General features: G+C 35.2%; 3 protein-coding genes across 5 annotated transcripts in view; 1 reads left to right on the top strand and 2 right to left on the bottom strand.

The window, feature by feature from the left end:
- LOC113523476 (inner centromere protein A) overlaps nt 1-5,311 on the top strand; it is a 30,751-nt gene extending 25,440 nt beyond the window's left edge. For both annotated transcript variants that reach the window (XM_052902145.1, XM_052902144.1), the window contains exons 20-21: nt 1,805-2,018; nt 3,584-5,311. In XM_052902145.1, the coding sequence (XP_052758105.1) occupies nt 1,805-2,008 (204 nt within the window). In that variant the 3' untranslated portion in view covers nt 2,009-2,018; nt 3,584-5,311. The remainder of the gene's footprint in view (nt 1-1,804; nt 2,019-3,583) is intronic.
- Nucleotides 5,312-6,321: 1,010 nt separating this feature from the next.
- Nucleotides 6,322-15,115, bottom strand: LOC113513920 (ATP synthase subunit gamma, mitochondrial). The gene is made up of 7 exons (XM_052902149.1): nt 15,002-15,115; nt 14,631-14,801; nt 13,167-13,245; nt 12,259-12,316; nt 8,664-8,821; nt 7,710-7,874; nt 6,322-6,955 (listed from the first exon to the last, which is right to left on the bottom strand). Exons 2-7 carry the CDS (start codon nt 14,789-14,791, stop codon nt 6,689-6,691), a joined length of 888 nt encoding a protein of 295 aa, XP_052758109.1. The 5' UTR covers nt 14,792-14,801; nt 15,002-15,115; the 3' UTR covers nt 6,322-6,688.
- A 2,479-nt stretch (nt 15,116-17,594) lies between these two features.
- LOC113510909 (V-type proton ATPase subunit C) overlaps nt 17,595-22,829 on the bottom strand; it is an 18,697-nt gene continuing 13,462 nt past the window's right edge. For both annotated transcript variants that reach the window (XM_052902146.1, XM_052902148.1), the window contains exons 7-13: nt 22,388-22,486; nt 21,612-21,735; nt 21,292-21,423; nt 20,512-20,609; nt 19,251-19,389; nt 18,476-18,600; nt 17,595-18,162 (exon numbers count right to left, since the gene is read on the bottom strand). In XM_052902146.1, the coding sequence (XP_052758106.1) occupies nt 18,505-18,600; nt 19,251-19,389; nt 20,512-20,609; nt 21,292-21,423; nt 21,612-21,735; nt 22,388-22,486 (688 nt within the window). In that variant the 3' untranslated portion in view covers nt 17,595-18,162; nt 18,476-18,504. The remainder of the gene's footprint in view (nt 18,163-18,475; nt 18,601-19,250; nt 19,390-20,511; nt 20,610-21,291; nt 21,424-21,611; nt 21,736-22,387; nt 22,487-22,829) is intronic.

Here is a 22,829-nt window from a genome sequence, read left to right as displayed (position 1 = left end):
ATGGTATGGGTTCGAGAGAGTCATTGCGTCAGTGCTTTAAAGACTCAAATATCCTCACAGTTACTTCACAATACATTTATGAAAATATTATGTATACACGGAAGAACTTAGAGAGTTTTAAAAAACTCAAAGACTGTACAAGTAGAAACTTACGCAATATAAATAAGCTTATTTTACCTAAATGCCGTCTGCACAAAATCAGTAATTCATTCTATGGTAATTGCATAAGATTTTATAATAAACTGCCGGAATCTGCATTAAATCTGACAGAGAGGCAATTCAAATCTTATATTAAACAATTTTTATGTAAGAAAGCCTATTACAGGATAGACGAATTCATAGATGACAACATATCAAGTAAATAATTAGTTTATTAGCATACAACGTTATAATTTTATTTTCTCATTGCTTTCTTGATTTAATTGATTAATTTTAGAAATATGAAAGCGTAGCGGTTTTTTGTATTAATTGCCGCATGCATTCTTATGTAAAATGTGAATACTATAACTATCAGATGGCAATTGTGAGTAGCTTTGACGTGGTCTAGTGTTTTGAGTAGTCATGCTCACTAAATTGTCCAGACTTGTGGCGGCGTGGTGGGCCGGGTCATTGGGCTCCCTAAAATATGGTCGAGCGCAGTGATGGCTGGCTCATCCGTCATACTCGTGAACGGGTGCTGCTTGTAGGGACTGGTCTGCTCTAATCACTATGACTGATTTCCTCTTATTAATTGTTTAACCAGTTGGTTATGTATTCAATATTTTTTTTTTTTTGAGTATTTAATTGAATTAGTGCTAATTGGTGGTTTGTATTCACACAATTAAACTTGAAAATGTAAAGTAATAATAAAATTATTTAAAAGAGCAACACGCAAGTTTCTTGCTCGTTCTTCTTGTGATGAGACAGCTTTCCGAACGAGCGGTAGATTAAAAAAAAATGTAATGACTTTTCAAAAGTGCTTCAATGTAAGTTTATTTGAATAAATGATTTCTATTCTATTCTTATTCTATTCTTCTAACATAGCGATAATATAGTTGGACATAATGGTGTCGCGAAGTTTTTTGTAGTTATTGATATTTTCTCAAACATGCTTGGAAATGTGAGCATTATTTTGACAATCTTCTTCAAGATAAATCAAAATTGCCGTACTGGCCAGATACATGCGGGCAGCGGTCGGCAAAAGTTGTATGAAAATCCATATCTGTCGTGTTTTGCAGCCAGATAAATTACTATGTAAACTCATATCTGTCCTGTAATTTAAAAATGGAATGACCTTTTACTTTGACACATGGCTACCAAGGAGGTAACTAATAAAAGGTTTTATTTAAATTTTGAATTCGCTTACAGATAGAAAGTTGTTTATTGAAAAAAAAAAAACAAAGGAACATTATGGCGCGTGAAAAATTATTATTGTTGGTTATTCGTCATTAAACTTAAAAAGTAAAATTGTGTTTTTGATTTTCGCGCATTGTTTGAGAAAAGTACTATACAAGCCTTGGCCGCAACTAGGCATTGATGGACCCACGTATGTGTGCCTCGGATTCCCCTCGGCCCACATTCACACGTTTGTCCATCAATGCCTCTCTTGCCGGCCGCTGCAGTAATGTACTATTATAGCGTTTATTTTACACCTTGATTTACGTTACTAAAGTTGTAGGAGGGATCCCTAATCTTTTCTAGCAATAAATATAGCCTATGTTACTCGGGGTGAATGTAGCTTGCTAACGGTGAAAGAATTTTTCGGCAAAGTAGTTGTTGAGTTTATTGATTACAAACGTAGACACGTCGTGTCGTTGTGTGGCAGGCGCGGCGCGCGCAGCTGGCGGTGCAGGCGCGGCTGGCGGCGGCGGCGGTGGACGCGCTGTTCTCGGTGCGCGTGCACTGCCCCGACCTGCGCGCCATGTTCCCCGCCATCGAGCGCGCGCGGCTCAAGCGCACCTCCTCCGCCGTGTGGCGCACGCCGCCGCGCCTCGCCTCGCTCGCCTCACACGCCTCGCTCGCACAGTGACCGCGCACAGGTACCACACGCACGGGCACAGCTGGCGGCGGCGGCGGCGGCGGCGGCGGCGGCGGCGGCGGTCGACCTGCTCCACGGCACAGACGCGGCGCCTGCACGTTCACCAGAACTGCACCCTGCGACTGCGCAGGCGCTAGCAGATACGACAGAAATGACGTCGTAGCCCGAGAACTCGCGGTCCCTAGCGTGGACGAATTTGTCCGCCGACTGGCACGCGCTATGTTCAGTCGAACGGATAAGGGACCTATCATCCCTCAACGATCACACCCCTCTAGCAAATAACGTTCTTTTTTTTTAATAGATGATTATAGACTGGTAACCCCGCTTGCGCTATCAGGATACGCTGGTGAGACACCAGTGAGATGTAACAGGTGAGGATGAAAAAGCAAATCAATTAACCCATCGTGACGAATTCCACTAGAATTAATCACGTCAGTTTCTAAGAAGAACCGCGTGGAGAACAACCTGATAGGGTGTATTGCTAGCAATGGGTCAATTAAACCCCATTACTAACAATGCCAGCGTATAAAGTTAGTACAGGCGGGGTTACCATTCCATTATCGCCTACTAATTAACCCCATAAAACGCCACTGAAGCCTAACTGCAATTGCCAATCCATATACCAAGCGTGGCAAATACTGGCAAAATCCCCATGAGGAAAGCTTATACTCAGCAGTGAACAATTAACAACTGATATGACGATGATTAAATTCTATTTTTCTGACCCCATAAAAGCCATATAAGGCACTCTGAGATATATCTTTACACATAACTTAAACCTTCCCTTAGTTCCCGAGGTAGATACCAGACCAGACCAGACCATTTAGACCAGAGGGAGACTGTACAAAAGTCAATTGCTTGGGTACCTCTGTCCCATTCGTGTTTCAACCGTGAAGCAGTTGTGTTTGCATAGCTGTGTTTCGGTTTGAAGGGTGGGATATGGCGTGAATTTACAGGATACAGAGGAATAACACCTGAGTCCTCAGGAATGGCAACGCATGGGGAGTATCATGGGCGAAACAGTATACTCTGTTATGTCCATGATACTGCACATGTCTATAGGTGACGGTTACCACTTTCCATCAGGTGGGCCGTCAGCTTGTTTGCCATTCTAAGTTGTATAAAAAAAAAAATACCAAGCAAATCTAGCGAAAACACGTGTTCTTGAATAACTAACTCAAAATCTAGTGTATGTTTTATTTGTTACATTTTTAATATTCCATGATCATCATACCAACGGTTAACTGTCCATTGTCCATTAATATAGACTACACTATTTTTGCCAATAGTTGCCATGCTTGACAGATGAATTGACAACCGTAGAGTTTGATAATGTTTTAAAAGAGGCGCTGCTGCCCATCCCTCGACCAATAAGGTCCATTAGTCGCCTCTTACGACACCTACGGGAAAGGAAAGGTTGGTCCATTCTGTGCCGGGACCTACATAATTTTTAATATTCCATCCAGTTATGGTCTCTTACACTAGGTTTCTTGCTTCTGAAATCCTACGATATAGCGGGCTAAAAGCCAATTAACTATTTAACATTGTTTAAAATATTTGTTTCAGATTCGAAATATTACAAGTGGATCAAGATATCCCTGGTCGCTGGCGGCACAGTGTAAATATCTAATTATCACAATATAATGCATAAACGAGTATTAAACATACTATGTCGTCACTATACTAGTGACGACTCCGGGCCAACATTAACTAGATATTTGTAGCTAGAACTAAATGTAAATATAACAATGGCTCACTAGTTACTTTTATGCATTAAAATAAAAAATTTCAACACAAATATGTTTCTCTTCGCATATTTAAAAGGGGACTTTGTTGAAATTAATTAGAACTGTAGATTTTAATGCAACCATTGAAAAAAATAATGAAAAAAATTGTCAACGTTATTGTCTATGGCAAATGGACTTTATTGCCATATAGGTATTAAGAGGTTTGTTTGAATCAAAACATGTAATGTTCCATTGTGTCTGCCTACCCCCCTAATGGGTGACAGGCAGTGATAAATATATATGTATGTATTAATAATATCATATATGTAAAATATTAAACGAATTCAATAAATTTCAGTGTTTGCTTTTATATTTTAATAATATAAAAGTTTACATTTTCGTGTATTTGCAAAATTCGTGTTTAATAAACGAGAGAAAACTCGACTTTTTATAAAATATCCAGGTATCAATAAAATTTCATAAAAATGTAAATAAAGAAATAATTAAACCGACACTAACATAGTCCACTGATGTCCAATGAAAGTGCAGGTAAATAACTTTTTCTACAAAAAAAAACCTTCAACCAGTTATTTTGATTTAGAATTCAAACAGTAAATAATATAATAAATAAAAACAACAATTATTTTACACTATAGAAATAATATATGAAATGTTCTAACTAGATATATTGTTTGGCGATTGTTTAATATAGCTCAATACCTAGTTATTGATAGTGTTAATAATTTTCAAATACAAAATATTATATTAAATACGAGTGCATTAAAAATAGTAGTAATATATTAGTATAAATATATCAGCGTTATACAGGAATTTGAAATCGTTTGTGTCATTTTTAAAGGTATTGCAAGTGAAACTGAACATTTTCATAAAAGAAAAACAGGTTGAAAAACTATAAATAAAGCTTCCTGTTGTTAATATGGGAGTATAAAAACGACAATTTTTTTTTTTCTTTTTTTTTTTGTTTCACGAAATTTATATGCTAAGGAAGAGTAGATTAGTTTTATCAACTTTTATTGTAAACGATTTCACCTGTATATTGTTGTACTTGGTTAGGCGTTATTTTCACTGCGTGTGATTCTTAACCCTTAAAAGCCTGATTTTTTAAATCAAATTAAAAAATATATAAGTGTACCCTTTACTGTGTTTACTAATGGGGAAAAATAGTAAAAAAAAATCAAAACGATATTTTTATATATTTATTTTGAAAAAAAAAAAAACATTTGGTAACATGTAAACAGCCAAACATTAAAATAAAATCGATTGTAGGCGCCCAATGCGATTTATAACCCCGTTATCAAATTTGAAACTTCAGGTATTTAAGGGTTAATTGGTCTAATTATTCAGCTTAATTTTTCCTCGATATACATTTTATTCAAAGTTGCCTTTTCCATATTTTAAGGGGTAAATTGTCAAGATCATGTAGTTTTGTGTATTGCTAACATCACGATTGTTTTGTGACTTGTTCACGTGTTTTAGATTAATTTTTAACTGTAAGACTGTTATAATATATCGACAATAAGTTAGTAATAAAATTTTACAAGGAGTATTAATTTGTTTTTATTTATTATAATTTTACCATATTGCATCCATACTGCAACCTATGTAAGGTTACATTAGTTGACATATTTTTGTAGTAAAGTCGATGAAGTTTCAGAATATTCGTTTTTGGCAGGGTTGCCCGATAACATTTTTTATTTTTTACCTAAAAGTCATATATTGTGTCTCCAAATGATACGATTTTCATAATTTTTACTCAATTACAAACTTGGGTCAGCTTGCAATATGTTCTGCCATGTAATCAAAAAGAGAATCATGTAAAAAAGCCCTTTACCATGCCTGAACTATTGTTTTGCTACTATCAGTACATTGGTACGCTTCACAAATACAAAAACTATTATAGGAAAATTTATAATTTATTACCAGATACCCAGATTTCTCCTAGCCAATTTCAAGAATGTCATTCCTCCAAAATTTCGCGAATTAAAAAATGTTTACTGAATAAACTACAAAAAAAGTACCTTATTATTTGATGATCTTTTTTATTGAAATTTCAGTTATCTACAAAACCCGTGGAACTTAATTTCATCGCTTGTATTTTATCTAAGTTAGTATTTTATATAAGAAAAAAATCCAAAATTCCCATTCCTTCCCCCAAGGTCATTTACGGTCAACAGTGGACAGTTAACGGCTGATACTTTTTACAACACAGGGGGCAAACGAGCATGCGGCTCACCTGATGGTAAGTGACTACCGCCGCCCATGATCACCCACAACACCAGCGGCATTGCAGGTGTGCTGCCGGCCTTCTAAGATGATGGTGATATAACATTCTGAATGTTTTTAAAGAGTAAATATTTGTTTTATTGTGAACAATTTAAAAAAGACATACAAGACATTTAATTAATCTCCACCCGCGACTTTGCGTGACCGAGATAAAAAGTACCCAATACTGTATATCAAATTTCGTGAAGAATACTCGAACCGTTAAAATACCAATTTTAACATTTACAATATTAGTAAGGATGACACGTTAGTCGAAAATAAAACAAAATGGGATATCTAAACAAAACCTTTATTGCTAACCACCACTGTATACCTTACATAACGTATTTCCAAACCATCGGAATCGAACGAGTGTCCCAGAGCATCGGTAAAAGGTGTTCAAGCCAGTGAGCGATAAATGCGTGTTTTTACGGATAAACTACGAACACTCATTTGGGAATGTCGGCACAGTATTATACATTTCCTATTGATTGCGTTAGAACGGCAGTAATAAATATATTAATGAACAGAGATAAAAAACCATGTTATTTATATGGTTTTAAATCATAAATACATGTTCCCATCACGGGAAATAAATACCAAAAGTTTTACGATCGATTAAGTGGGGTTGAATATTGAATTGTGATAAATAAATAATGCTTTAATCCAAAGCAGCGGCACCGGAGATGATCTCAATGAGCTCCCTGGTGATCACGGCCTGTCGAGTCCTGTTGAATGTGAGAGTCAGTTTATCGATCATCTCTCCGGCGTTCTTGGAAGCGTTGTCCATAGCGGTCATCCGAGCAGACTGCTCGGAGCAAGCGCCCTCTTTCAGAGCATAGAACAACATCGAGGCGAGAGAGAACTCCATGTAGGACTGGATGACCTCGGAGTCCAAAGAGTCGTAAGTCGCCAGCTTTGGGGCGGACTGAAATTGAAATATAAAAACTTGTTAACTAATTGATGGTTGCCATATTTTTTTTTATGGGTGAAAATGGTATGGTAGCCCTGCCTGCGCTAACGGGATACGCTGGCGGAGCCCCAGTGAACGGTGATAGATGAGAATGAAAACAGGCCACTTAGCCCATCATGATGAATTCATCAGGAATTAAACATGATAGTCTCCAGGGGGAGCCGTGAGGAGGTCGACCTGGTTGGGTATATTGCTAGCAATGAGATTCTCAGTCTCCACTACTAACAATCCCTTTCCCCCCTGGTTGCCATATTAGATAAGGTTAATAAGTTTGTGATCTAATGAATGTTTTAATTTGAATTCATACAAATTTGCTTTCTTATTAAAATATTTAATAAATACTACTAGACACATTACACAGCTTTATCTAAACCTAAATTGAGCAAAGCTTGTAGGTACTGGACATTTGGTAAAAATACTTTTTTTTTAATATTTATAATACAAACAAACACTCATGTACATATTTGTATTGTACAGGGCTCGAACCTGCAACCACCAAGGTCTCAATTATTACCAATTTGTGATGCATCAATACCTCATCTACACTGGGTATTCCTACAATATCTATAATAATTTTATAATTGGCAGGGTTTTTAAAGAAGAAATAAAAATGTGACCTCCAAGATTTCATAATAGGTCCCATTTTTATATATTGTCATATCATATCTAGGTAATTATAAGATTTCGACAATACAAATGTTGTAGTCACCTGAACAGACTTCTGGCTGAAGAGCGGCAGGTTGGACTGCTCATACGACACGACAGACTTGAACTTGTTGTAAACGATCTTGCCATAACCGAATTCGTAGCCAGACGACAAGATGGCGGACGCAATCTTCGCGGCATCAGTGAAAGTGGGCGGCAAACGACCAATCTATAAAACATTTGAAATTGCAAATTATTTGATTATGTTTTGTCAACTTGACCACAGGTCACCTGATCTGACATTACGTCATCAAATGAAGCAAGTTTTCAGTATTTTGTTTTAATTTTTTTTTTTTTTTTTTATGTTGAAGCAATTAAAAACGGACATAAAGGTAGAAGAAACAAATAAACAATACAAAAGCAAAAGGATGCAAGGATTGGAGAAGGCCTACTACTAACATATAGCAATCATATCTTATTGCTGTCTGATAGACTCAAGTCTCTAGAACCAATATAGATAAGTTATAAAAGTAGATAAAGAACTGTGTTTGTACTGTACTTTGCCGACATTCCCAAATGAGTGTTCGTAATTTATTCATAAAAACAAGCATTTCTGATAGAGGGTTTTGGCACGTAGTTCTTATACTAAGCTATCACTAAGCATCTCATGCTTAGTAGGTATTGTTGATATATTAATTATAATTTAACTAGTACAATTTATATTAAACTAGTTTAAAAAAAAAAGTTAATTGTATTGTGATTTATGTACATGAAGATAAATAGAAACTGTGTGCACCCGAAAGACAAATTATAATTATTTAAGATTTCAAAGAATTCATTGATTTAATTTTTTACAACATGTGTGTAGACTGAATAACGGTCGGAGATTGATAACTAATAGGAAAAGCTGTCGAGCCTCTACTAATAATAGTCAATCCTCAAAAGGTGGCAGTTAAACAAAATAATACAAGTTTTAATACAGTTTTTAAACATTTTTCAAGTGATAGGGCTGGCATACCTCGTTGGCGACGCAGATGATGTGCTTGCCGTAGAGCCGCTGCAGGATGGCGCGCGACTTGTCCCCGACGCAGATGACCTTGATGTTCTCGGCGCCGGGCTCGCTGAGCCGCGTACGGATCACCTTGGACACACCAGTGTGTACCGCGCCGCACAGACCTGGCACAACACAAGGAGGGGGGGGGGGGGGGGGGGTGAGTAAAGCGGACTACCAGTCTCATTGCTAGAAATATACCCTATCAATTCTACCCCCACGTGGTCCCCGCCTGGAAACCATCATGCTGAATTCCAGGTGTATTAATCTCGATGGGCCAACTAACCCGCCTTTTCATCCTCACCTGTCATTACCTCACTGGTGCCCCGCCAGTGGATACCGTTAGCGCGGGCGATGCTATCATTCCATTATTGTCCATAAAAAAACACATGACACGCCACAAGTCGCAAACATTTTATTTAACGAATTAAACGTTATTTCAGTAACACACAATATTTACAGATTACTAGTAACAATAACTTAAGTATAACCTAAGCAAAAGTTTACACAACATACTACATTAGATTACTACATTACTATTTTATATTAAGAGGGATATTCTCTAAAATTATCTCAATGAAATTTTCAATTTAATATCACAGCGAAATCTGTATTTTAAGGACTAATATGAACTAAACTTCCTAGTTGATTTAAGTCGAAATTATTACAAATTTAGTTTATGACGGTCTAGAAAATAGTAATTTCGTGAAACTATAAAATTTAAAATAGGTTTAGAGAAATGGCGTATCAGGATCGACCCCAATATCTGCAAACTTTTGAACCTTTCAATTGAATTTCGAACAGTGTCATGGAAATGAAAAAGAATACTAATTCAGCTTGAAGTTCCTGTAAAAGTAGCAATATTTAATTCTCTATTGTTTCTTTTTATTTTTAATCAGCATCCACTAATAGTCTATGAATCTATATATTTGATTTTCGACCTTGACACCTTAAAGGATATGCTCTATTCATTATCAATAAAAAAAAGGGGGTCGCAAGAACGGCAGCCATTTTTAATTTGTAGTCGAAGTTACATCTTAAAAATTTATAACTGATAGCTTACAATGTTGCATTTGTCAATTCAAATTAAATTCAATTCAAATTCAAAAATCATTTATTCATGTAGGACATTTTAGCCGCTTATGAACGTCAAATTTTTACATTATAATTTTATATTTTCCCTACCGTCCAGTTCGGTATATAGATCCAATTGAGAAGAACTGGCAAGAAACTCAATTGAATTACTTTTTTTTTTTTTTAAAGCCAGTTTATTTACAATGTATATTTATATAGGTGTCTATGTCTAACATTAAATGAAAATTCAGTGCATGAACAACTATTGCCATGCACACTCGTCATTCAAGTAATCGTTTAGTGAGTAATAGGCTTTGCTCAGTAAATATGATTTAACAGATGTTTTGAATTTATTTAAGGGTAATTCCAACATATCCTTTGGTATCTTATTGTAAATTTTTATACCTATTCCCATAAAAGACCTATTAACTTTTTCTAAACGATACTTGGGGACAGCAAGTTTGTCTTTAAATCTAGTATTAATATTATGAATATTGCTGTTTTTTGGAAATAAGTCAAGATTTTTATGAACATATAGAATATTTGAATATATAAATTGAGAAGCAACGGTGAGAATATTTGCCTCTTTGAATTTCTCTCTTAATGAGTCACGACTCTTCATACAGTAGATCGCTCGAACGGCACGTTTTTGTAATATGAATATATTCTTAATATCTGCCGCTTTTCCCCATAGTAATATTCCATAAGAGAGTAAACTATGAAAATAACTAAAATAGACTAATCTAGCAGTATCAGTATCAGTGTACTGTCTAACTTTACGCACGGCAAAAGCTGCTGAACTTAGTTTCGCTGCAAGGCTTTGAATTTGTGCACCCCATTGTGTTTTATTATCTAGTGTGATTCCTAGAAAGACAGTAGATTCTATAAATTCCAGAGATTCGTCATTTAATTTAATATTGCAATTAGTATTAAAAATTTTAGATAGAGAGAAATTAACACATTTTGTTTTTTTAGCGTTTAACATAAGATTGTTAGTTGTAAACCAGTGCAGGAGACGCCGCAAAGCACTATTTACATCGTCATAATTATTAGTCATTCTATTAACTTTAAAAATCAATGAAGTATCGTCTGCAAACAATACTATGCCGCATCTATCCTGCATGGCATATGGGAGATCATTAATGTAAACTAGGAATAAAAATGGACCGAGAATAGATCCTTGAGGTACACCCATTTGCACAAGTGACCCGTCAGACGTAGCGTTGCTAATCTTCACTTTCTGTATTCTATCAGATAGATAAGATTTTATTAAATTTAAAGCATTGTCTTTGACGCCATAAAAAGCAAGTTTTTTTAGCAATGTATTATGATCAACGCAATCAAAAGCCTTAGAAAGGTCACAAAAAACACCTATCACATCCATTTTAGTTTCCCATGCAGCAAATACGTGTCTAAGCAACTCTGCACCTGCGTCTGTAGTTGAACGACCTTTGGAAAAACCGAATTGACTATTGTGGATTAAATTATTTAAATTGAAATAACTGACAAGTTGCATTAGGATTATTTTTTCAAAAATTTTACTGAGTGCTGGGAGTATGGATATAGGTCTATAATTTATTGGGTCACTCCTATCTCCAGATTTAAAAAGCGGTATGATTTTACTAATTTTCATTATGTTAGGAAATTTACCTTCATCTATACATTTATTGAAAATAAAAGCAAGAGAGGGCGCAATAATTTCCATTATACTATCCAGTATTTTAACAGATATACCCCATAGATCCTCTGTTTTTTTATTATTAAGTTGTTTGAATATTTTCATTATTTCTACTGATGATGTATGTCTAAAGTTAAATACAGCTGATGACTTGCTAACATTGTCTGTTAGTAAAGTTTCAGCAGCAGACGGGGAAGATTTTAGAGCCTGTGTCGTAATTAATGGAATATTAGTAAAATAAGATTCGAATGTATGCGCGACCTCTGTGTCGGAATTTACCAATTTGTTATTAATATTTAAAGCTATTTTGCTGTTTTGAAAATTAACTTTTCCAGTTTCGCTATTTATTACTTTCCAAGTGGCTTTTATTTTATCTTTAGATTTAGTTATTATTTTACCTAAATAGAGAGACTTAGCTGTATGACATAATAAATATGTCAAAGTAGACTTATGATGATTGTAGATAATATTTATGATTTAAGAGAAAATAGTTAAAAAAAAAAAAACAAAAAAATGTACACTTCAGTGTAACAATTGGAAAAATGTTGGTTTAGCTACTCCCCTTTTTAATCTTTTATTCTCCCACTTTATGTTTTCCCCTACAAACTCTAATGATTGGCAGTAGAATCCCTTTTTCAACACATCACCAAAACTTAACTGTAGTTGCCAACCTACCTGTCAAGTATGACAACTACTGGCAAAACTCTCCTTATGAGGTAAGGCTTGTGTTTAGCAATGGACAGTTAAAGGCCGATATGATTGTATTATACCTATATAATTGTAACTAGTTTTAAAATATAATACATTTACCTCTGTCAGAAGTCATAGCAATGTACAATTGCTTGTTTTCGTCTTCTGGAGGGGTTACCTGTTAAAAACAATACCAACTTTACTATAAGTCTGAACTATGATATCCACGTTAGATAAATGCACTAATATAACCATAAACATAAATATAGTGAACTACCTTAACCTTTAAATATATTTAAAAATATATAATAAATACTATTTTTTTTTTATTCTAATTTTTATTAAGGTTTATGCACCTAGGTGATTATGCCAGCTACATAGGCTAGATAGACAGATACTGTGAAACTGAAAGTGGTAACAGTACACACACATACTGTTACGCCCATGATACCCCCCATACGTTGCCATTTCTGAGGACTCAGGTGTTATTCCTCCGTACCCAGTAAATTCACGCCATATCCCACCCTTCAAACCGAAACACAGCTATGCAAACACAACTGCTTTACGGTTGAAACACGAATGGGACAGAGGTACCCAAGCAATCGACTTTTATACAAACTCTCCCTGTGTATATAAAGTTTGTTGTGTCAGTTAGAATAAAATAACTAACTTTTTTTTATTCTAATCTTTATTGATTTGAAACTTCAGTGCACGTAGATGACTGTTGCAGTCTCATAGGAAATATCTATGCAGGCATGTAAGTAAATATAGTCATATCAATTAGTCAGGATAAAATTATTATCAATTGCATGCAACCTCCTACTCCACTAAGCAACAGTGTTAAGATAAAAAATATACTACAATCTTAAGTTTAATCTTCAAGGATACATCTATGAACACAGCATCCAATATGATGCAGTAATTTTTTACATAAGACTTGAGAAACATACAGATAAAACCACATTTTTTTTAATAGTATTAAGCTCTCATAAACCTTTCATTTAGATTTTTCTATATGTATAGATTACCTCAGCCCTCTCGTAAAATTGGACAGCACCCTCTCCGTAGGGGCGGGCTGCCTTCAGCTCACGCTCAGCACGAGTGTACCTAATTACAGTAAAATTAATTATTGTCACTGGGCGTCGTAAAAAACAAGTAAGACTTACCCCCTTAACATAAGACTAAAGCCTAAATGTAGTTGCCAACTCACCTGCCAAGCATGACAACTATTGGCCCCCTCAAGGAGCCTCTGAGGCCTATGCAGTTTAGCAGTGGTTGATAGAATGAAAATTAATAATTACATAGACAGTAAACAAGACAATTGAGCCTTAATGGTTTGATAAAGTGGTTTTTTTTTATGGGTGAAAATGGTATGGTAAGGTGGGGGCCTGCGCTAACGGGATGCGCTGGTGGAGCACCAGTGAAGGGTGATAGATAAGAATGAAAACAGGCCAGTTAGCCCATCATGATGAATTCATCAGGAATTAACCATGATAGTTTCCAGTAAGAACCGCGAGGAGGTCGACTTGGTTGGGTATATTGCTAGCAATAAAATTCTCAGTCTCCATTACTAACAATCCCTTTCCCCCCTTGATAAAGTGGTTTGAACAATGGAGATAGATTTTACTGGAGACAAAATTTCCCTTTGTTTGCCTGAACTTATAGTGCTTTTTTTTTAAATACACAGACAATGCACAGATGATTGTTTCATAGTAGATATAATTGACAATTGATGAACATCATATCAATATTTTATAGCCCAGATACCATGTGCAGGTCCCTGCATAGAATGGGCCAACCTTTCCATTCCCATGGGTGTCTTTAGAGGTGACTAAGGGAACTTAATGGTAAAGGGATCGACAGCAGTGTTCCGCTTAAAATATCACTAAAGAGCTAACTGCAGTTGCCAACCCAGCTGCCAAGTATGGCAACTACTGGCAAAACTCTACTTCTGGGGAAGGCTTATGTTCAGCAGTGGATGGTTAAGGGCTGATATGATGATGATGAATGAAGAATCAGTACAGTATCTATTTCCAAAAGACTATTTTGTGACTTGCTTTACTTACTAAAATTTTTCCTATTAATAGAGAAGTTATCATAGACAAGATCTGTTAGTGTACCAGAATGACAAAATATTCTAAAGAAATCTAGGAAAGCTGATAAATTTAGAGCCTGCTTTATATTGTATAGAAGCTAAATTATTATTATGGGTAAGTTGATATATTTCACAAATAAAACCTAATTTTAAAAAAAAAAACTATCAAAACTAGAATGAATTCGACAAGAATTAAATTCTTCTTATATTAAAACATTTAATGTTCAAAAGTGATTCACAAATAGATCAATGGGTAGCTAGAGGAAGGTGTCGCACGACACATATATATATAAAAAAAAGTAAGGCTAATATGAAGAACTCTTTTTGAAATTGGTTAAAAATTTGTGACATTGACCACAATTTTTACATTAAATATGCAAGTGTTGTAATAACTTACTTGGCAGCTGACACCATCTTCATGGACTGGGTAATCTTCTGAATATTCTTTACTGACTTTAGACGAATGGAAATGGACTTTAGAGTCGCCATATTCCTATTTTGCTGTAGGTTGACCACAGCGGTCACCTGGGCGGCGGCTGGCGCTACGCGACCCAACATCTTCGCGGTTCTGTAATAAAAAATTTAAATAGAAAAATAAAAGATTACACAGGTTATGTCCTTAGAGTTCCAAGTTATGTAAGAAGGTTCCACACAGTGTCATTCAACACAGACTTAATTTTACAATACTATACTGACACAAAACTCTTGAACACTACAAATGAATCAATAAAATTATTATAATGTGATTAATTATCCCAAAATACTAACTTTAATTGGGTTTTTTGGTCAAGATCACCAGCCGACGAAAAATGTCGCTGGTCGAAAACGAAACGTCTAATCTAGTAGGGATGTCAGCAACAAAAATAAAATTGGATACGCCTAGAAGGCACCTATGTTAACTTGTACTAAAATTAATAACAAATTATTAAAAAATAAAAAATAAATGAATTAAATACTAAAATTAATATCAAGCAATAAATTTGCTTTCTTTTTATTTTCTCAAAACAATAAATTGAATTTAATGAAGTTTGTTACAATTTCATATTCTACATCTAAGTTCGCTTTCTAAAATGACATATGTGACATTAGCAGATAATTGACATTGACAGTAATTACTATTTACCTATATGAATCATATTCTACCTAAATTTTAAACACATAATACTATTTTGTTAATTGCATTCGCTACAAAATAGCTAAATAGTAATATTACTCGTCTGAAGACCATAAACAGTAATCAAACCCACCGGAAATAACTTGTGAATATTGTGAGAATACTGCGCTACCATACCTAGAATAATACTTTAATTTCCTCATAAATCTACAAAACCACAATGCCTACACCAGAGAAGAATGTTCTAAGTAATCCGGAGCAAATTCAGGAGCAACCCGTACGGGAAATAACACAAACTGATCATTTAAACAAAAAGCTATTGACTTCCTTGTTTAACCGAATGAATGAAGTTGACGGTGGCGGAAACTCGTTACTGGCCAAGATGTTGGAGCCGGACCCGGAGGAAGCAGAATGGGAAGACAGGGAAGGAGATAATTCACAAAAGTGATATTGTATTTTTAAGTCTGTGGAGTAAACATACTAAATTAAAAATGAAACTGATACCTTTTCACTAAAGTGATAAAATTTTTTAATAAAATAACCATACTGAAAACATACCAATAATGGTTGACTGGTAGAGAACACCATCCACTGTTAAATCCGCGAAATGTACATACAATTTCACTGTGCATTAAAGTTCGAATAAATACATTTATTCATTTTACAGTTATAGCTGTAATACAAAAAGTTTCTTATTTAAAGACACTAAAGTAATCCTATCATAGTTTGTAATGAAATCTTTTTAAATAAAACATATTAACATAGTAAGTGATACATCCTAAACATTTATCAATATTAATGTAATGCCCATAAAGACCAAGGACATAAAAAATAACTGATTATTTGTAATTTAAACAGTCACACTGTTTTGACATAAAAAACAGCTTTAACTTCTTTGAAGAATTAAAATTTTTACAATATTTTCTTCTACATATTTTTGAATACTTTTTTTTATTGTAAATTTATGGCTTTTTTTTAGCTAAAACATTATGGCTCACTAAAAATATCAGTAATGGACATCTTAATAAGTATTACTTTAATCTGAGTGGTGTCTATAAGGTGTAATATTGGATAAGTTAATATATTGAAATATACTTTTTTACAACACGTTCTTTTTTATGTATATTCTCTATTTTTATTATCCACAGATTATCAACTGTCTTCTTTTTGGAAATATTTACAATCGATAATAATCATAATTTTAAGTAATAAAAAATGGGAATATGGAATTTCATGGCTGGATATTTTAAAGACCTTTTAGTTACAAGTTTTTAATTATAATTTTTACAAATATTTACTGCCCACATCAAATTAAAAATTCGTGCAGTAGAAAAAGTGTGCTAACAAAAACCTGATTATGCATTTTGACAGTAAAATGGCAAACCCACTTACATTATTGATATATACTGGGCGGGTACCCATGAGTGCTGATAGATGATGATGAAGCTGGTCATTTGGCCCATCTTACTAGTTTTAAATTAATGTTATTTGGTCAATGTGCTACAGCTGAATGTTACAATTTTTAGATGAATATCAGACAGGATTGTATGCTTGAATGTGAGGATGAAGGCAGGTCAGTAAAGGATGGACACACCTGCCTGATATGTTTTAGTACACAAACATGAGCACCAGTGGAAGATAAAATGACGAGTATGAAGGTAGATCAATTAGCTCATCGTGTCTAATTCATGCAAATTAACTGATGGTTTTTAAATCGGATCATATGGAAGTCTTCCTTGTAATGAATTAATTTTCAATTAAATTCTTCCTTGAATACTTAATAATTCGTAATTAGTAGGAATGGGGCCTGACATCCTCATTACTGATAGTCCCTTCCCCCCTGTTCTCTATGAATGAATGGTTACCAGAGGGAGACTGTACAAAAGTCAATTGCTTGGATACCTCTGTCTCATTCGTGTTTCTACCGTGAAGCAGTTGTGTTTGCATGGTTGTGTTTCGGTTTGAACAGTGGGATATAGCGTGAAATTACTGGCTACAGAGGAATAACACCTGAGTCCTCAGGAATGGCAACGCATGGGGGGTATCATGGGCGAAACAATATACTCTGTTATGTCCATGGTACTGCTCATGTCTATAGGCGACGGTTACCACTTTCCATCAAGTGGACCGTCAGCTTGTTTGCCATTCTAAGTTGTATAAAAAAAACAGTTTAATAACTCTAAAAAAGAATCATAAAACTTCTCTGTCAGCTAAACTCGATTGGGGCAGTGAAATGATACTATCACAAACAGTAACTTGAATAATATTTTTATTATGTACTACACGAGTTTATAATGAGGAATGTGATTATTTACATAGCTTTTTCAACTCCAATATATTTCATTTGTTGAACATTTATATTACAGATTTTTACGGATATAATACTAAACTATTACAGCGACGCAACACCATTTAATACTGAACAAAATTGTTGCGTACCCGTTTTGTTCATAACAAAATTAAGTCCAAGCTTTGATTCGCCAAATTATTGCATTTCAACAACTATTCTCAATGGCATCTTATCAATAAATAACATACATAAAATAGGACATTGTAATCCTAATATTAACAACCTGCATCAAATTTAATAAACACAAAGAAAACTTGATTTTTTTTTTAATGTCATAATATAACAGCTATATTATCTGTACATAAAAGTGTATGTATATTTTACATGGGGACCGATAGAATTAACATTTGTGTAATGTCAGCAGATATGTGAAATAAAATAATTGTACAATTGATTGCGAGTGTATTTAGACCAAACACTGGGTGGTCGAGACGGTGTCCGCTGCGCAACCTCGTAGCAATAAACCTGCAATCAAATATTCAATATATATAAATATCTATTTAGATACCATAAATAAATAAAAAAAAAGGGTCGAAAACACGCTCTTGAAATCCTTGATGTTACAGGTATCCATAGAGTACAGTAAGCCCGTTCACCATTACACAGGTTATATGCTTGTTTGCCATATCAGTTATATAAAAAAAAGCACTGGGTATAATACACAGCGTCACCTAGGGGGGGGGGGGGGAATAGCAATATCATTATGGAAAACAATCTTATTTTATTAAATAATCAAACAGAAACACAACTGTATAGATTAAAAAATTTATACCTTTACCTAATATTAGCACGGCGTGTTGCCTATATTTAGGCATTCTTCTCTATCATGTCAATGTTGATCTTATAAAACACATATGGGTAGTACTCCGAGGAACCGAACCCGAGACCCGCCAGCTCCGCGCTCTGTGGACAACACAGCAAAATATTAAAAAAAAAAAAAAAAAAAAACGATATTTTGATGTGAAACCAACTACTTCCTACAATGAAAATTGGCAGAGAATTTCCAATAATGGTATGATCCTTTGGAAATAATATGCCCTGTCAATCTCTATGCCGTTCCCTTAGAATCCATGATCCCTTCGCTATCGGTATACGCTGGCCTGATCTTTTTTAATGGGTGATAATGCAACGGTAACCCCACCCGCGCTATCGGTATACACCGACGGGGCACCAGTGAAGGATGATAGGTGAGGATGAAGCAGGTCAGTTAACCCATCGTGACGAATTCAACAAGAATTGTTCACGATGGTTTCCAGGGGGAATCACGTGGAGGTCGACCTAATAGGGCATATTGCTAGCAATGGCGCTGTTAAACTCCATTACTAATAATCCCTTTCCCCCCACTGGCCTGGCCTGCTTTCACCCCCAACAGTAAGATCACCACTCACCAGTGAGAATAAAAGCAGCCCTGCCAGCGTATACCGTTAGCGCAGACGGGATGACCATTCCATTATCATCCATTTAAAAAATCCCTCCCCCTCTATAGTGGGACAATGGTATCCGAGTCGACTACTTTTTTTAGTTTTCTCTGTTAAATTATGTGAAGTACTGACGTCCTGTGCGTTGGAGCCGTGCTGCTGCGCGGAGTGGTCGAGGTGTGCGTACAGCTGCTGCAGCACGTCGCGCAGCTTCTTGATGCTCTTGCGAGACGGCACCATCACCACCGCTTGGAAGTTCACCGGCAGACCGTATCTGAAATATATGTTATTTTTTACTATACTGTGTCACGGCATATAATCTCCTTCCTACTTGTATATTATACATTTTTTATAATCATTTATTTATTTAACTCTTTATTGCACCATAAACAAAAATATACAATGACAATTGAATAATTCAAGTGAAATACTGTAACATAAATACGGATTGAAATATATACATAAAGGTACAAAAGGCGGTCTTATCGCTAGGGCGATCTCTTACAGACAAGCTTTGGTTAAAGGAGAAAAGATAGAAGTGGGCAGGTGGCGCAAGAGTGAATTAATAAATTTTTCATGCATAAAATATATTTTTTTTTAAATAGACTTCAATTGAGCAGAAGACGGTAGACGCTTCTTATTTGTATACTATTGCTTTTTGTTTGTTTTGTTCTTGTTTTGTATGCTACTGTGTGAGTCGTATGATACTTTGAATAAATTCTTTTTGTCTTTGATCATAATTAACCTACTACAGTCCACTGCTAGACATAGATAGATAGATAGATACACTTTATTGTTTCCTCCAAAAGATTACAATAGTAAACTTATTATAAAAACAAAACAATTACAAGAAATAATCACAATGAGAAAACAATGGGTGATCTTATCGCATATATATATTATGGGGACATAGGCATCCCCTATGGCACTGAGCACTATTTTTGACTCTTCACTGCCAGGTTTTACCCCCAATCTTATAATCACCCGACATATACATCGCTTTTTTTATTAGAATGATAAACAAGTTGACGATTTTAAAACTTCCTTCTTTGAAATCGCTTAAAAATTACTTATACTCTATTCTATAAGCTATATGCTCGCTACTTCGTACGCGCGGATTTTAGAAGCAGGAACACCAATGAAATAAAACATATACCAGAAGTTACACTTTCAAAAATAAAGAAAAGAAAACTTCATACAATTTGATGCAATAAGTTTTTGTGTAATGCTTGAACAAAGATACAGACAGAAAGGCAAAACTTTCAAATTTTTGTATATTTGTATATTTTATAATTATGTAATTTGTAAAAATTAAGTAAATATATAATTGTTTCTTAAATATCTCCCATGTACGGATATAGTTCTGTTACAATTGTATTATATTAAAAAGATTTACCTTAGAACGGATTCAACGAATACACGCAGCGCCTTGACGTGTATCCAGGCGCAGAAGCACTCAGAGAAGTTCACCTTCAACCATCGCACTAGCGGACCCTGTTGAATGTTATTAAAAAGAATCATAACTGAGAGCTCTTACACCAAAGTTTTACTGGTCAATTAATTAGAGTTATTTTATTTAATTCCGCTACCATTAGTGTGCTTGTAACTGACAACGCTCGAAGATTGATTACTATTATTATTACCACAAGTTCTACAACCCTCTATATTAATCACCAATCGCCGACCGCCATGCCGTCCACGCACGTTTTGCGACACTTTTTTTCTAAACCGTGCTGTTGGCCACAGATTGCCTTCACCGAATGCTATTTGTTTTGCGACATGTGTTTCACCTCTTAACGAGGCATCTTCAGGCTAATTAATAGATCGCTGCTTCGGAGCCTAGTGTTAACCGTTCGGCGTTCAAACAGCGAATGACTCATTTCCAAAATTTTTAGTCTAATATGTCTATCTCTTTTATACAAACTCGACCATGCTAGTAAAGCTGTGTTAATTTTCTTTTTTTTTTTTTTTAATTTAATTATATTTAACTAATTTGAAACATTCTTTCATATATAGAAAACTGGAATTATTAGAGAGGAACAAACAACAATGTATTTAATTTTTAAAGAAGACTGTGCAAAGCCAGGTCTAGTCGCTAGTATTACTTAACTTCGCAAACAGGACATGAACCATCTTATCATTAATGGCTAGGTAAAAATAAATCGGCTATACTCACAAACTGCTTCTTCTTGTCGGTGACCAGCTTGGTGATCTCGTTCTTGCCGGCGACGAGGTCCGCCTCGTTGTACGAGAACTCGCGTACGACGAACTTGCGTTCGCGCGCGTGCAGCTTGAACTCGTCCGCCACCTGTAAGTGAATTTATTATTGAGTTATTAATTTATTATTGTTTATTTTATTAATGTGGCATAATTTACTTAATTTTTAAAGGCGACAGGACCCTTCAGGTGGACAATCAGCTGTACGCATAACTACTAGGTGGTAAAACACTAATGGGAAGCAGACAACCTTTGAACAGTGTCTCCCCCTGTTGTTACCTTCTTGAACAGTGATACAGTGAAGAGCCCGTAGTCGTTGTCCTGGTGAATGAGCTGGGTGGAGCGTGGAACAATCATGTCAGTTATCTTCTCGTAGTTGGCATTCCATTCGTTGAACATAGACCTGTACACGATAGATAGATACTCTTTATTGTTACCTCCAAAAGATTACAATAGTAAACTTATTATAGATACAAACAATTACAAGAAAAATATTACACTGAGAAAAAAAATATTATTTTCACATTAATAAAATTTTATTGAATAATACATTTTTTTATAGAACTTATCATCATTTATTATTATTATTTTATTTATATTTATCATTAATCATATATAATTAAAAGTTATTAATATTGACACACATATCCCTGTACCTTTTTTTTTATACAACTTAGAATGGCAAACAAGCTGATGGCCCACCTAATGGGAAGTGGTAACCGTCGCCTATAGACATGAGCAGTACCGTGGACATAACAGAGTATACTGTTTCGCCCATGAAACCCCTCATGCGTTGCCATTCCTGGGGACTCAGGTGTTATTCCTCTGTACCCAGTAAATTCACGCCATATCCCACCCTTCAAACCGAAACACAGCCATGCAAACACAACTGTTTCACGGTAGAAACACGAATGGGACAGAGGTACTAATCGACTTATACGATAAAGTAATCGACTTTTGTACAAAGTCTCCCTCTGGTAATTATTATCCCAGTATTGGTCACACAGCACACTGGCCATACGGTTTGGCATAGCGATTTACAAAGCGGCACTCACTTGGGCACAATAACGAGCAACGTGGTGAGGTACTCGCTGTCCAGTATGAAGTGCTCCTTCTTGACCAGGTCGGCTAAGTTGCGGGTGAGCAGGCTTCCGCTGCAATGGACAATAAGTAATGGATTCAATAATCAAATATCGTTCAAAGTCTACTAGTGTATTTAATCCTTACTAACTATACTCCTTCTACACTAATATTATAAAGAGGAAAGATTTGTATTTATGTGTGTATGTATGTTTGTAATGAATAAACTCAAAAATTACTTTGCCGATTTCAAAAATTCTTTCACCATTAGAAAGCTACATTTACCCCGAGTAACATAGGCTATATTTATTGCTAGAAAAGATTAGGGATCCTTACTAAAACTTTAAAAACGTAACTCAAGGTGTAAAAAGAAATGCTATATATATATATATCTTTCGTCGCGTGCGCTGCGGAAAC

The sequence above is a fragment of the Galleria mellonella genome, unplaced genomic scaffold (genome assembly GCF_026898425.1).
Source record: "Galleria mellonella isolate WM207_F2 unplaced genomic scaffold, CSIRO_AGI_GalMel_v1 utg87, whole genome shotgun sequence".
Lineage (NCBI taxonomy): Eukaryota > Metazoa > Arthropoda > Insecta > Lepidoptera > Pyralidae > Galleria > Galleria mellonella.
The sequence above is the reverse complement of the archived record's forward strand: the minus strand, read 5'-3'. Positions and strand labels throughout refer to the sequence as shown.

Coding starts and splice junctions, on each gene's coding strand:
- LOC113513920 (XM_052902149.1), bottom strand. CDS start 14,791: ATGTTGGGTCGCGTAGCGCCAGCCGCCGCCCAGGTGACCGCTGTGGTC. Junction 12,317..13,166: donor AATTTTACGAGAGGGCTGAG/GTAATCTATACA, acceptor TGTTTTTAACAG/GTAACCCCTCCAGAAGACGA. Junction 8,822..12,258: donor TGCTATGACTTCTGACAGAG/GTAAATGTATTA, acceptor GTGTTGTGCCAG/GTCTGTGCGGCGCGGTACAC.